Source organism: Pistacia vera, unplaced genomic scaffold (genome assembly GCF_008641045.1).
Source record: "Pistacia vera cultivar Batoury unplaced genomic scaffold, PisVer_v2 Contig19, whole genome shotgun sequence".
Taxonomy (NCBI): domain Eukaryota; kingdom Viridiplantae; phylum Streptophyta; class Magnoliopsida; order Sapindales; family Anacardiaceae; genus Pistacia; species Pistacia vera.
In genome coordinates this window covers 411,966-426,531 of record NW_022195990.1, presented here as the reverse complement: position 1 = coordinate 426,531, position 14,566 = coordinate 411,966, and the positions used below count along the sequence as shown (strand labels likewise).

The 14,566-nt window shown below is 34.7% G+C and overlaps 2 protein-coding genes across 3 annotated transcripts; both read left to right on the top strand.

The window, feature by feature from the left end:
- Positions 1-1,186: 1,186 nt before the first annotated feature.
- LOC116127204 (hippocampus abundant transcript-like protein 1) lies at positions 1,187-8,254 on the top strand. Of its 2 annotated transcripts, XM_031412854.1 has the most exons (15): positions 1,187-1,566; positions 4,120-4,231; positions 4,666-4,778; positions 4,856-4,978; positions 5,078-5,250; positions 5,430-5,505; positions 6,040-6,126; positions 6,335-6,415; positions 6,509-6,541; positions 6,912-6,965; positions 7,095-7,136; positions 7,273-7,351; positions 7,443-7,513; positions 7,611-7,743; positions 8,166-8,254. In XM_031412854.1, exons 1-14 carry the CDS (start codon positions 1,381-1,383, stop codon positions 7,701-7,703), a joined length of 1,323 nt encoding a protein of 440 aa, XP_031268714.1. In that variant the 5' UTR covers positions 1,187-1,380; the 3' UTR covers positions 7,704-7,743; positions 8,166-8,254. The 2 variants fall into 2 exon arrangements, with proteins under 2 accessions (XP_031268714.1, XP_031268715.1); XM_031412855.1 differs by lacking the exon at positions 8,166-8,254 and having other exon boundaries at positions 4,856-5,000; positions 5,139-5,250; positions 7,611-7,786.
- Positions 8,255-10,104: 1,850 nt separating this feature from the next.
- LOC116127205 (organelle RRM domain-containing protein 1, chloroplastic) lies at positions 10,105-14,182 on the top strand. The gene is made up of 9 exons (XM_031412856.1): positions 10,105-10,509; positions 10,604-10,701; positions 10,908-11,148; positions 11,225-11,322; positions 11,405-11,476; positions 13,051-13,137; positions 13,505-13,573; positions 13,661-13,767; positions 13,843-14,182. Exons 1-9 carry the CDS (start codon positions 10,139-10,141, stop codon positions 13,927-13,929), a joined length of 1,230 nt encoding a protein of 409 aa, XP_031268716.1. The 5' UTR covers positions 10,105-10,138; the 3' UTR covers positions 13,930-14,182.
- Positions 14,183-14,566: the final 384 nt, after the last annotated feature.

The following is a 14,566-nucleotide window of genomic DNA, read 5'->3' as shown; positions in this document are numbered from 1 at the left end:
ATTATAGCCCACCCAGGCCACCACCCCCACCCACCTGCTGCCGGCAACCACCGCCGCGGCCAACCGCCGGAACGACGCACGGAAGACTGAAAATGGTCGTCGTGTGTCGATATGGCCATTTTCGGCCAAATAGTGCCAAATTTGGTCGAAAATGGCCATACGGTGCACGGAGGCCATTTCCTGCCTTCCGTGCGCTGTTAGATTGCCAGCGGCCTGCGGTGGTTTCCAACGGTCGGCAGTGGTTGGGTTGGTGGGGGTGCTTTGTTGATTTTTCAAACTTTTATTATGGGATAGTTTTTGCTAAGTTTTTAAATGTAAGGTGGTTATATATAATAATCCAAATAATAATCAATATTAAAAAATAATATTTAATTAGAAGACAATTCAGTAATTTAAATAACATACCTACCAATTTATTCCTCCAAACTAAATATATTAATATAACATACCCATCAATTAACCAAACATATTTTCTTAAAGATTTTCATGAATCATTAAGGTAATCCAACATTCGTAATAATCTAATATTTTCTTAATCAAATATCTTCTAAGAGTCTCAAATAAACCGTCAAACTAGTTAAACTAGTTACCTAAATATTCAATTCTAAGACCGACGAATCTTTTTATTTCTTTCGCAAAATCTGCGGGTTGCGGGTTGCCTTAAAACACTGAAAGTTCCTCGCACCAAAAATTGGGGAAATGTTATTATATGATAAGGTCTGATGACTGATACATTGAAGCTGGATGCCGTATGTATAAATTGACTTGACCAATTATATAAGTAGATAATTTGAAATTGACACTTATGGCCTTTACATTTTACGTATAATTATCCCATTCACCTCGATAAAGAAAAAGTAACGTTTGGAGGTTATATAATATGTATTTAATTTAACGTTAAATCATATATAAAAACTCTTTTTCATCTCAGAATATCTAAGAAAAAAAAAGAAGGAAAAAAGGTAAAAATCTACGACAGAAATCCACTAAGACAGTAAGCCTGAGTCATCTTGGATAAGAAGAAGAAGGTGGCAGCAAAAGTGGTAAAACAAGACACAAAACACAAGCAAGAAGAGCCATGACACACGTCAACACGCGCACTTGTCTTCTCCTACACATTTCTCCACATGAACTCCCGCTTTATCGCTTTTTTACGTTCCTATAAATAGTGAACTCTCAACCTACCAGTCAAATTCATTTTCATCCCACCTTCTTTGTCTCCTACAACAAACACTAATAATACAACCAGCATTAAATTCAACTCCTCTTTCTTTCCTTATCCTTTGTCCTTCTAACTTGTTCAGTTCTTCATCACTTTCTTTATTATCTAAACGACAACAACATTCTGGTGATTGAGTTTTTTCAACTGGGTTGACACCAATGGCCTGGAAAAATTGTGGGTTCTGGGAATTGAGACCTCTGGTTCACTTGTTGTTTCCGCTTTCTATCCATTGGATTGCTGAGGAGATGACCGTTTCTGTTCTTGTTGATGTTGTTACTAATGCTTTGTGTCCCGGGGAGTCCACTTGTTCTGAGGCTATTTACATTAGTGGCCTTCAACAAACAGTAAGGAATTGAATTGAATTCATGTTTTTGTTTATGCATGAGCTTTCCTGTGTTTGTTTTTGTCTCCTTTTTAGTCCTTTTGTTTGTTTCGTTTGTGAGAAAATGGAGGAAAATGAGCAGTAATGTTAGGGGACAAAATAGTTGAATTATGAACTTTTTTGGTTTGTAAGTTCCACATTTGAGATGTTTTGCTATCTGGGTTTATGGCAAGTTTCAGTAAGCTTGATTGCTTGATGTGACTGATGGAGCTGTTTAAGCTTTATTTGGTTTGTGAGAAAATGGAACAATTTAAATGTAAAGGGGTTGTTGATTCCTGTACTTTTAGTTTATAAGGTTTGAAATTTGAGATGTTTTACTATCTGGGTTTTTTTGTGGAAAAAAGAAAAAATGGAAAAAATGAAGCTTTGTATTGCTTGATTGAGACTGATGAAGCTGCTTAGGTGAAGTGGGCTTGAAGGTTTCTGGTTTTTCTAATTTACTTTCTTGTGTTTTCTTGGAGACCAAACAGAGTGCTCTTTTTTACTTTCCTAACAGAGTGTTTTCTTGAAAATTGGCTGGTTCCTGCATCTTGAAAATTGGCTATTTACATTAGTGGTCTTCGACAAACGGTAAGAAATTGAATTGAATTCCTGTTGTTGTTTATGCATAAGCTTTTCTGTGTTTGTGTTTGTGTTTGCCTCCTTTCAGCCCTTTTGTTTGTTTGGTTTGTGAGAAAATGGAGGAAAATGAGCAGGAATGTATAAGGGTCTGTTCAATTCTGGGCTTTTTTGGTTTGTAAGTTCGAAATTTTAGATGTTTTGCTATCTGAATTTCTGGCAAATTTCAGTAGCTTTATTGCTTGATGTGTCTGATGGAGCTGTTTAAGCTCTGTTTTGGTGAAGTGGGCTTGAAGGTTTCTGGTTCCTATTTTACTTTTTCTTTTGTTTTCTTAGAAACCAAACAGAGTGTTCTGTTTTACTTTCTTGACAGAAGTGTTTTTCTTGAAAATTGGCTGGTTCCTGCATCTTTTGCTTTCATAATTCTTCAGTTGATCATGATAGCTGCATACTTTTCTGAGAGGTGAGAGAGCCCTTTTTGTTTTTTTATTTCTTCTTTTTTGTGGCTCAAATTCTGAGAAAGCTTTAGATTCTAATTTCTGCTAAGGAATGATATTTTTTTCTCATAATCCCTCGCATTTTTTCTTGAGTAGCGTCCAACTTCTTCAGTTTCGTCTCATCAATAATTGAATTGGAGATAGGGATTAATTAATATCTTTTCTGAACAAGTTAACATCAAACTTTATTTTTAATTTTAGAAGATAATTGGTGACAAGTGAGCTGGAACCAACTGAGATTGATGAAAACGACCTATAATCTAAAATTGTTAATGTTCAAGTTTTCTTTGGGTTAGCCTATCAACAAGGGCAGTTTCATTTGTCTGAATTATTAATATTTAATGACATTAACTTAAGAACCGACAGCGGATTTGTATGATTATTGACAAATATATGCTCTAGGAGCTACAGGAAGCATAAGAAAAGTTGATTTCTTGATTACTAGAGTGAATATGTGATCCAATAAACAGATTAAGTTTATGCTATATAGAAACTTTAGAGTTAAGCAATGTGCTATTTCACTAGAAAAAGTTTTTGATTCCATGCGCGCAAAAGTTTAAATGAGGATTTTATTCTATTTTAAGTTTGTTTACAAGGTAGATTTTCTAAGTCTGGTGAGATGGTGCTTTTGGTTAGCTTTTGTGAGCCATTTTAGGCTAAGCATAAGCAGAAATTTTACTGGATTTGCTCCTAAATATATGCTAAAAAAAGGAAGAAAGGTAAATATGTTGGGATCACTGATTCACTGTTGAAGTGGGCTAGTTAATATGATGACATGATGAATGTTTTGCATACTATCGTGCTTGTGTGGGATTTAGATGAGTGGAATATTTCCTTGCTTGAGACTACATATTTTTATTGAAGCAAGTATGGGTCCCAAAGATACCAAGTTTGTGGCTTGCTAAATTCTTTAGCACAACTTATTTGTCTGTTGCTATAACTTTAGCTTTTTCCTTTGCTATTTACTAAAGAATGGGACTCATGATTATTGCTTTAATTTTACTGTTAATAGGTCATATAAAGTTATAAAATGTGGGACAGGAGACTATTTAGGACATGAATTTGGTAAAGAATTTCAGTAAGGGGGAATGGGAACGATAATAAAATGGTCCAGGTCACTAATTGCTATTCTCCTACTGATTTTCACACGCTGATGCCATTATTTACCTTTATTTCACAGTTGCTTGAAAACATTGACGATGAACCTGGTATTTAATCTCGAATTTTCTAATGCATTTAAACATTAGGCTTTATGGTGGTTCTGTTTATCAATGTGGTATACTATTTAGATAGTGTACTGGGAATGCCGCAAAAGAAGTAGTTGATAACAGGATGCTATGGTAGATGTTCATGACACTGAATAACTATGATATCGAATTATGTTAATGATAAACTAAAAGAATAAATTCCTCTTTTATTTTGTTCAAAGAAACAATCCTCACGCATTCTTCTGTCTCTAGGTTGTTGGAATTTTCAAGATGGTCGTACTCCCACTTCTAGGCCAGCTTGCAGATGAGTATGGGCGTAAACCACTGCTCATTCTTACTGTCTCCACCACTATTATCCCTTTCAGTAAGTTGCACAAGCACATTTTTCCAGATTCATTACACTTACATAATGCTGTGAGAATTTTTCTTGTTGATAACTTAAAATTGATGATATGAAAATGAATTTTTATTGGGGGGCAGGGCGAAGGGATGGGGGATGACATTTGTTCCAAGGTTGAAAATCAGTTAATGCCGGTGTTTTCTTTAAGTAAATAAAATAGGAGATATCAATTGATGTGATGGTTTTTCACTGACCTTTCACCTGAAACTGAAAATTAAGTTTTCCATTTTTGGATCAGTGAATTTTTAATCATATATTTTCACTAAAGTTCATTCTAATTACTCAGGTATATTAATCAGTGATATATCAGCTACTCCAGTATTGTGCAGTGTATAAATGATACAATCAAGATTGTGCTTTGTATTTACACCTTTCTTCTCTTGGTTGTGCCTTTTCAGCTTTACTTGCTATTAATGAGTCCAAAGATTTTGTGTACGCTTATTATGCACTTCGAACAATATCATATATTATAAGCCAAGGGAGCATCTTCTGCATCGCTGTTGCTTATGCAGTAAGAATTATTCATCCTAATTATTGTGCTTGCGGATGGAGAATGTTATATTTCACATTTTTGCTTCCCTCTGCCAGGCAGATTTTGTGAGCGACAGCAAAAGAGCTGCAGCCTTTAGTTGGATTACAGGCCTGTTCTCTGCGTCTCATGTCTTAGGAAATTTATTGGCTTTGCTCCTTCCTGAGAACTGCATTTTCCCCGTATGTTACTGCTTTAAATTTAGCATTAGCCTCAGTTATTTATTTTTTAATTATTTATAGGGTCATTTTTAATCTTTTTTCGTTATGGTTCTGTTTCAGGTTTCAATAGCTCTCTTGATCTTTTGTCCTGTTTACATGTATTTCTTTCTGGTTGAGACAGTTGAATCTGCACCCAGGAGACACCAAGAATCAACTTTCTTGCAGAAGGTAGTTATGGTCCTCAAAAATAGATACAAATCAATGCGAGATGCTGCATTGATAGTTGTTGGCAGGTATTTCTACCTTCATGTTTTATGCTGATAACATTTGGATAACAATATTTCTGTCAAACGATTAACATATATTCTTTACCTTTTTCTTTATTTAAGGATTCTTATGATGCCAAAAACTTTATTTCGTATTCTGGTTAATGAGCTCCATTTCTTTTTCTCTTTTCCTCCTGCTTTTTCAGTCCAACACTCAGAGGAATTTCTTTTGTTTCCTTCTTTTACGAGTTGGGAATGTCCGGCATCACTACTGTCTTATTTGTAAGTTACTATAAATTTAGTAAATACTATCTTATTCATCTTTAGTGCGAATTTGATATAGGAATCCTTCATGGATCAAGGGGTAGTTAAAATAGAAATTTAATGCTTCTCAATTGACACATGACAGGATGCTTGGCTTATTTTATGCCTTGAAAATAAAGCATTAAGCCATTTAACTAAAACAAGCTTAACGTTCACAGTTGGAAAAAAATAATTATTCCTGAGAAGTGCAGTCTTCCTGATAGGTAAAACCTAGTGCTGTGCAAACAAGAACAATGATCTTACTTCAACTCTTATGTTAATAAAAAGATTACAGAAATGAACATTTTCGTTTTCTTTCCTACAGAGTCGCTTCTTTGAGAATTTTTGAGACAAGAACTGCTTTGTAACTAAGCATTGCCATCATATCATAGTAACATGGTTGGTGTTCTGTATTTGGACACGATCTGGCTAATATAATGAATAATAATGACGTGTGAAATTTGTCTAAACTTGTATACATTGATGTTTGACTCAGTATAACTACTTGTGCAGTATTATTTGAAGGCAGTTTTTGGTTTTAGCAAGGATCAATTTTCAGAAATTTTAATGATGGTCGGAGTAGGTTCCATTGTATCGCAGGTATTTGCTTCTGTAGAGCTTATTCTGTTCTGCTCTTTAATAAATGTCTACTACATACTTCTTCAATCATTGACAGAACATTCTCATTACTTAACATAGTTTTCTTGTTTATGGCTGTTCACTGAGAAAAAAAAAAAAAAAAAAAAACAAGTAGAAAAGAGGAGTAGTCTTGCTTACCATAGTTTTTTTCTACTTTATTTTATACTAGCTTGTGGTGCTCCCTCTTCTCAATCCTTTGGTGGGAGAAAAGGTGATACTGTGCATAGCCTTGCTTGCATCAATAGCATATGTAAGTGGCCTCACTCTATCAGCAACAAGAGGAAAACAATTTTTTGTTTTATTAAAGAGAAGGAAAATCTAACGATTTGCTTTTTCGGTACAGGCATTGTTCTATGGCTTGGCATGGGCATCTTGGGTATGTATTCTTCATTTTCTTTAAATTTTTTATTCTCTCATGAGAGTATAATTTGTTCTAGTTAAGATCACAGGTCGGATGCTTTCATGGAACAGTCTAGGTTTTAGTTTTTTCTCGTACGCTTTAATGGTTTACTCTTACAAACTTGGTAGTTTTGTTCTTTGCGAAAATCTTATATGAATGTGACAATTTAGGCTATTTTCTGTATTGTTCCTCAACTTCTAGAAAATAAAATCTTTGATTAGAAGAATTACACCATGACAACCTTTTTCAAGAGATGAACGCCTTAGGGTTTATAGTTTTGTCATCATGTTGAAGTTCCATAAAAGTTTCTTTAACATCAATAACAGCAAGTCATTCCATACTGCAGGTGCCTTACCTAAGTGCCTCATTTGGTGTCATTTACGTCCTTGTGAAACCTTCTGTAAGTATTATCACACTTCAATTTCTATTTCCATTTCTGTAAACATTAGCAATAGTACCCAAGTCTAACAAAGAAATTCCCCGAGTCCATTTTTAACTGTCGTCTTGCTATCAATTTTTGGTTATGCAGACTTACACCATCATTTCAAAGGCTACAAGTTTAAACAATCAGGTTTATGGAGTATCTCATACTATGCTTTCTTTGGCTTTAATGAATACACATATCTGCACTCCCATGTTTAATATTTCTCTTACTGCGATTAGCATTTCCATATAAAACCTCTTTTGCTAATGATTGTTTGTAACAGGGAAAGGCACAAGGATTTATTGCTGGTGTACAATCAATAGCAAGTTTGTTATCTCCACTTGCAATGAGTCCCTTGACTTGTAAGTTTTAACTTCTCACTGTTTTGAGTAAATACCAAAACCAAAGTAGACCATATTGCTTCATTTCTGAAATTGTTTATATGATCATCAGCATGGTTCCTTTCGAGTGATACCCCTTTCAACTGCAAAGGTTTCAGCATTGTTGTTGCATCTATATGCATGGTAATTTACGACTCCTCTCTTCGTCTCTTCATTCTCTTGCCCTCTCTCTTTCTTCTTTCTCGTTCGCCTAACTGATTGAACATTTTAATTTTCTCAGATGATCGCATTGTGCTATGCTTTCACGCTCAGAACAGAAGATAATTCAGGCAGTGACAAAGAGGAAGATATTGAAACACCACTTTTAACTTGAAGCTAATTGTAGTTACCCAATTCAAGTAGTTTGTTGTAAGATAGTGTTATGAGGGTTGACTTGTAATTTGTAAATATTAAATTTTCTTCAATCCTAGTAAAGTTACGGTGTGTTTGTTTTAGTATTTAGAATTGTATTTTTGAAATATTAAGAGTTGGGTGAGAATAAGATTTAAAAATTAACAAAATATCTCTTAAGTTTGTTAATTTATTAAACACCTTTGAAATAAAAACATTAAAAATTATAAAAACATCTCATTCACCCATTAGGTTTGTTAATTTATTAAACCGAGATGGCTTTTTCTAGCTAGATCTAGTCGCGTTTAACGGCCATATCTTGGCCGTCGTTGACAGCTAGCTACTGTCAAAGATTTGGTCGTCAACGGTCACATCTCTAGCTGTAGATCTGACTTTNTAACTTGAAGCTAATTGTAGTTACCCAATTCAAGTAGTTTGTTGTAAGATAGTGTTGTGAGGGTTTGAGTTGTAATTTGTAAATATTAAATTTTCTTCGGGTGTGTTTATTTTAGTATTCAGAATATTATTTTTGAAGCAGTAAGAGTTAAGTGGGAATAACAAGGTAGGATTTAAAAATTACAAAAACACCTCCTAGGTTTGTAAATTTACTAAACACCCCTTAAATAAAAACATTAAAAATTACCTAAACATCCTCACCCATCCATTAAATACCGGTCACCATCGGAGGATGGTTGGAGTCGTATCGGTGCACGACCAGCTAGATATGGTCGGTCATGCACCGAGATGGTTTTTTCCAGTCAGATCTAGTTGCGTTTGGTCATCAACGACGGTCATATCTTGGCCGTCGTTGACGACTAGCTACGACCAGATCTTTGGTTGTAGATTTGGCCTTTTCCGGCCAAATCCACAATAGATCTGCCCGAAAAAAGCTATATCGGCACACTACTGGTTAGATCCAACTGTTAATGCATTATACCATATTTTGGCCACCTTCTGACGGTGGTGGTCGAAATCTGGCAAATGTGAGTGATAGAGGTGTTTTTGTTAAATTTTAAACTTTTTTTGGGAGTGTTAAATTAACAAACTTAGGGAATAGCAGGAACATGATAAGGGAAAATATTGAAACAAACGGACCTACATATGCAGTTTTCCAATAAAACTACATCAGTTGTCACTAAAGTCAGAGAGGAAAAAAAAAAGCTTAGTTGAATACTAACTTAAAGTACGCAGAATCTCAAGCAAGAAACATCTACATAATGCAAAGAATAATACCACAAACACATAAAACGAAAATTAAAAAAAATTAACCAACTCAGGAGTAGTTGAGTGGTTCGTTAGGGAGTTAGAGATTCTTCGATGTATTATTCAAGAGGTTCTGAGTTTGAATCACTTCTCAATTTTTAATAGGAATGGTTACTGGAATTCTTACTTGGCCAGTGGGCTTAGGGTCTTGAGGGATTCTCTAATCATAAAAAAAAAAAAAAAAAAAAAANGTGTTGGATCCGCCCCTGATTAATGATTATAATGAATCCAAATATCAAAATGATAATTATAATACATTATACATATATATAAATATATTATATATTAATAGTATAATATTATGTATTATTGTGTTAAGTAATAAATATTAACATATATAATATCTCTTTAATATATAATGTATTACATATGATACATTATACATATGTATTATAATAAATTTTAAATAAATTTTAATATACATTATACTCATGAGTAGTTGAGTGGTTCATTAGGGAGTTAGAGACTCTTAAGTATATTATTTAAGAGATTCTAAGTTTGAGTTACTGTTCAATTGTTAATAGGAGTGATTATTGGAACTCTTACTTGGCCAGGAGGTTTAGGGTCCCACGGGATTCTCTAGTCATAAAAAAAAAAAAAAAAGAATTAATTTTTTTTTCTAAGATAGTGTATGTTATCTAAATACAAGTTGTCGGCTCTCAAAATTACATTAAAAAAAATGATTTATTTCGATAATTCTTAATATTACACATATCCATTCATATATAAAAGTATTAAATAGTATCCTATAAATGGGGTTTTGAGGTTTTTAACGGGTTATTGTTGTTTTCAAAAGATTTTTTTTTTTTTTTTTATATTTTAAAGAGGTTTTTTGATAATGTATTAAACTATTATATGAAATAAATAAAAGGAGAGGTAAAAGGCCAAAAAGGCAAATTACCATTAAAACCCTTAAATATACGAATTTATAGAGTCCACAGCTTTTAAAAACTGACAATGGGACCCTTAGTTAGTTACTACAAAACAAACAGATTAGTAAAACTAGCAACCCAAAAGGAAAATATCAGGTAAATTCTCAATGAACCCATATAATTTGAGCCCTAACAATGGCACCCTTAAAGCTTTAACAAATAAACGGATTATATAGTTAAGTAGAAAGATGGAAGCTCTGTGATAAAACCTTAAAGAACAGACATGGAAGCTCTGTCTCTCTCAGCTACCACCAGCAGCATCACCATTTCGCTGAACCTCCCAATCAAACCCTGCAAAACCCATATCCAAACTGCATTTACAAGCTTAAATTTCTCCACTTCACATGGTAACAAGACTCGCTCAACTCATTCTTTCTTTTCTTCACCTTTCAATTCTAAATCAGCAGGTAAAACAAGCTTAAATTTATCCAGTTCAACAACAGCAACTACTCCTTTCACTTCTAATTCTTTGTCGTCCACTGAGACTGACCGGCGCCATTGGATGGTGCTCATGGAGAGACCATCAGAGGGGCTTAAGACTAAGCCAGAAATCGTTAATTACTATGTCAAGACTCTTGAGAGAGTTTTAGGCAGGTGGGTTTGGTTTAAATGTTTCGTTTTGACAGCCGTTATTGCTTATTTTCTTGGTTCTGTGTTTGAACTTTGTTTTCTTTGTGTTTTTGTGCAGTGAAACGGATGCTCAAATGTGTATATATGATGCTTCTTGTGATACCCATTTCGGTTTTTGTTGTGATATTAATGAAGAAACTTCTCGTCTGCTCGCTCGTACGTGTTTTCTTCTCTCTGTTATGTGAAAATTCAGGCAATACTTTACCGTAAGAAAGTGTCATTTGAGTTGTTTTGAGTTCTTGTTTTATTGTTAATATATTGGAGTCTTTCAATTTTTCTGTGTGTAGAGCAATTGAGGTATCAAAACTAGCTTTGAGTGCCTTGTCCTTGTTTTAATTGTTCATTTTTATTTTTTATTGTAGGTTTGCCCGGGGTTTTGTCTGTTAGGCCTGACCCAGATTATAATTCTATGGAAAAAGATTATAGTTGCTCAAATAGCCAGTTGAGTAATCTACCAAATTCACAAATTGGAACTACACTATTGTTTCCTGCGAGAAATACGAAACGCTGGCTTGTTCGAATGGACAAGCCAGGGGTTGGTGTTGTTACAAAGCCACAGATGGTCGATTTTTATGCTCACATACTAACCAAGGTTTTGGGGAAGTAAGTATAAATCGATATTTATTGACATCACTTCGTTTCTCTCCACCCTGAAGGCAAAGTCTTGATTTTTATGCAGTGAGAAGGATGCACAAATGTGTATATACCACGTTTCTTGGCAATCCAACTTTGGGTTTTGTTGTGAACTTGATGAGGAATGTGCAAAGGAACTTGCTGGTAAGCATGTTTTTTTCTCAATAACCCACATTTGTGATATAAAATAAAATGTAGCTTGAGTACGTCTGTTGTCTATTTCCAGGTGTCCCAGGTGTTTTGTCTGTCCAGCCACAGCCAGATGAGAATTTTGGTTCAGAAAATAAAGATTATGTAGGTTTGTGACTTTGCTTAACTTTCTCACATCTGTCTCCTAACTAGCTTAAATTCGTCATCTCTTAAGGTTGTTTGACTATTTGTTTATTGAATCCTGATGTCACGAATGGTTTCAAGTCTAAACCAATTATGTCTGGAAAAATTTGGGTTTTTGATTATGATGCTTGACTGACCTTCTATTGTAAAAGAAATATATGACAGCTCTATGATATGAAATGGCTCTGCAAACTACAATGTAGAGGTTTAAATGCTCTACTTGAATACACTGCTAGTGCTCAGCATAAGCAATGTGTGCACTCTTGGTCAATCTAAATCTGCACATCTTGATTAAAACATGGAGCACATCTTCTATCACATCAAGAATCATCTGGGTGTCCTACTGAGTCATGAGTTTAAGGTTATCCAGTCTGTCTTCTCCATCTACTGCTCCTAGCCAAGCAGTCCTAGCTTGAACCTCATGATTTTCCATCTGCGACCTTGTAACCCTTTCTAAATTCAGCTGCTACTTCCCTGTGGTCTTTGAGTAACTAAGCTTTCTGCTATTCTACCAACCTGAACTTTGATGTTCCCTCTTGCTGCCTGCAGCTTATAAATCCTTCTAGTTTGGCTACTGCTCTCCTGCGGCCTTCAAGGAACTGAATTTTGCACTATTCTGCCATACTGAGCTAAATTTATTCTCGTAACAGTGTCCTTATCTTTCTGATATTGTCACTCCCAGATAATCTTCAATAAGGCTTTCATGCTATCACCTGCATATCTCCGCAGGATATTCTGCCATACTGAGCTAAATTTGATTCTCGTAACATTGTCCTTATCTTTCTGATATTGTAACTCCCAGCTAATCTTCAATAAGGCTTTCATGCTATCATCTGCATATCTCGACAGGATATTCACTCCACTACCTTATCAAGATCATTGAAGCCAATGTTGAATCTACCTTGTCATCTTTGTATTGTTGAGCTAGTACTCGTAGATGGCTGGGTAAACTCTAATTTTGCCCACCACTATTGCCCTGAGGCAGAGGGACACTGCTCTGTTTGGGTGGCCTCTAATTTGGGTTGCCTTACTGAATTCTGATGATTGCATCTATGTCAGGACTGCTGTCCGCAACTTTGTTTCTCACTAATACTCATTCAAATTCCGATGGCAGCCTGAACTTAACTCCCAAAGTCCATTGAACTTGTACTAGCAATTGCTATTATATTTACATTAGAGTCTGTCCTTTAGGGCGCTGTAGAACTCAGTACTAGTTCATTAATGTCTTCCTTAAGTATTTTATTTGGTCAGATGAACAATTTTTTTTTCACCAGGGAATGTTTTAACATATAATGGAAGATATTATGTTACTAAGTAACCTTCTCCAGATGAAAAATGGGCAGTTAGTGATTAAGTTATCTGACAAGACACTGATATCTTTGTATGTCGATATAAATTGTTATGAACTTAATTTGATTTTATAAGAAGTTAACCATCTTTGTTCTTTCTCCTCATGTTTTAAAATTTCGTTAAGATGTCCTTTCAGATGCATCTCTATGGTCATTTTCGATTGTAGAGTAACTGTATGTAATTTCTCAGGTACAAATTTGCAGAATTCTGTGGTTCCAACAGATTCAGAAGGAAATCAAACAAACTCCATTGAGACAAAGAAGCTCTTTGTGACTGGTAAGTAGTATTTAAAATTCTAAACAATATCAAATTCTTATCTGTTTCATGCTTGCTTTTTATTGTTATGAACTGTCAAGCTTGTACTATTTATGAATTTTCTGCCTGTGACTGTAAAGTTTTGGGTGGCCTAGGGCAATGGATCTAATGGAGTATAATGCTTTATTGAGTTCTTACCATTTAAGTTCTCACCAATTTTAGTTTCTCAGAAATATGATGTAACATACTGTGATTTACTCTTCTATGAAAGGGTTACATGTTCGTCTATCGTAATTCATTTGTTGATTTCTTGCATCGGTAATTTTCTTTCTCCCCTCTCATCTTTTTGATAACAGAAGTGCTTTATGCTCTTTAATTCTATTCACAGGCCTCTCATTTTATACATCTGAGAAAACATTACGTGCAGCATTTGAAGGCTTTGGCGAGCTTGTTGAAGGTACATTTTCAGTTAAATAACAAAATTTTTGAAGTTTTCTATTACATGTTGATGGCGGTCCAATGCTGATGAATCACTTTTCTTTAGTTAAAATAATAATGGACAAGATTTCAAAGAGATCCAAAGGCTATGCATTTGTAGAGTACACTACAGAGAAGGCCGCAAGTGCTGCTCTGAAAGAGATGAATGGCAAGGTAAAGTTTGATTACAAGTCCTTGATCTACTTCACTCAGATCTTTATGTAGCTAAAGTTTTGGTCCATCTTGTAGATTATCAATGGCTGGATGATTGTTGTCGATGTTGCCAAGCCAACTCCGGCAAGATACGGCCAGAACCGCCCCAGACAGGCAGGCTGAGAAGAGCGAAAGAGCGAGTTCCCAACCCAAACTAAAGATTCTGTGCATTGCCACAAACTTTTTTTTTTTTTTGGTTAAATGATCACTAGATTATTAGTTACTCAAATCTTGGTATTGGGTTCTCATGGCATTTCTGGTCAGTCTGTAAATTTCCTTAGGACTTGCTCCCCAAAAACAAATGTAATTTCTGAAGGCAAATTTTTAAAAGAAATAATTGCAAATGAAAAAATTTACAATATTATGTAGCATGTATATTGGGTTTATTGGTTGTTCAACAAGACAAATGTATCACTTGACTCGATATTGTATCAGCATCATAGAATAAGTCATTCTACGTTACAGGGTGTCACGTCCCAACAACAACAGTTTTCTACAGATCAACTATGAATGAGAAATTGTAATTTGAATCCTAATTTGTTCAAAACAATTGTCAAACAAAAGCCAATAACCGTTTAATAAGAAACCAACTACTTGTATCTTTAATTTGTTTTTCAAAATAAATAATTGAATCCGAATTAAAGGGGACTTCAAAACTAAATAGCTCCAGATAAATAAAAGTTAAAAAACTTATCTGGCTGCAACTCCAAGTCCATCTGTTAATTAAGACAATCTGCGTATAAATTCATTTCTCCATTTC

Coding starts and splice junctions, on each gene's coding strand:
- LOC116127204 (XM_031412854.1), top strand. CDS start 1,381: ATGGCCTGGAAAAATTGTGGGTTCTGGGAATTGAGACCTCTGGTTCAC. Junction 1,567..4,119: donor TTAGTGGCCTTCAACAAACA/GTAAGGAATTGA, acceptor TTCTGTCTCTAG/GTTGTTGGAATTTTCAAGAT. Junction 6,127..6,334: donor TAGGTTCCATTGTATCGCAG/GTATTTGCTTCT, acceptor ATTTTATACTAG/CTTGTGGTGCTCCCTCTTCT.
- LOC116127205 (XM_031412856.1), top strand. CDS start 10,139: ATGGAAGCTCTGTCTCTCTCAGCTACCACCAGCAGCATCACCATTTCG. Junction 11,477..13,050: donor AGAAAATAAAGATTATGTAG/GTTTGTGACTTT, acceptor GTAATTTCTCAG/GTACAAATTTGCAGAATTCT. Junction 13,574..13,660: donor CTTTGGCGAGCTTGTTGAAG/GTACATTTTCAG, acceptor ACTTTTCTTTAG/TTAAAATAATAATGGACAAG.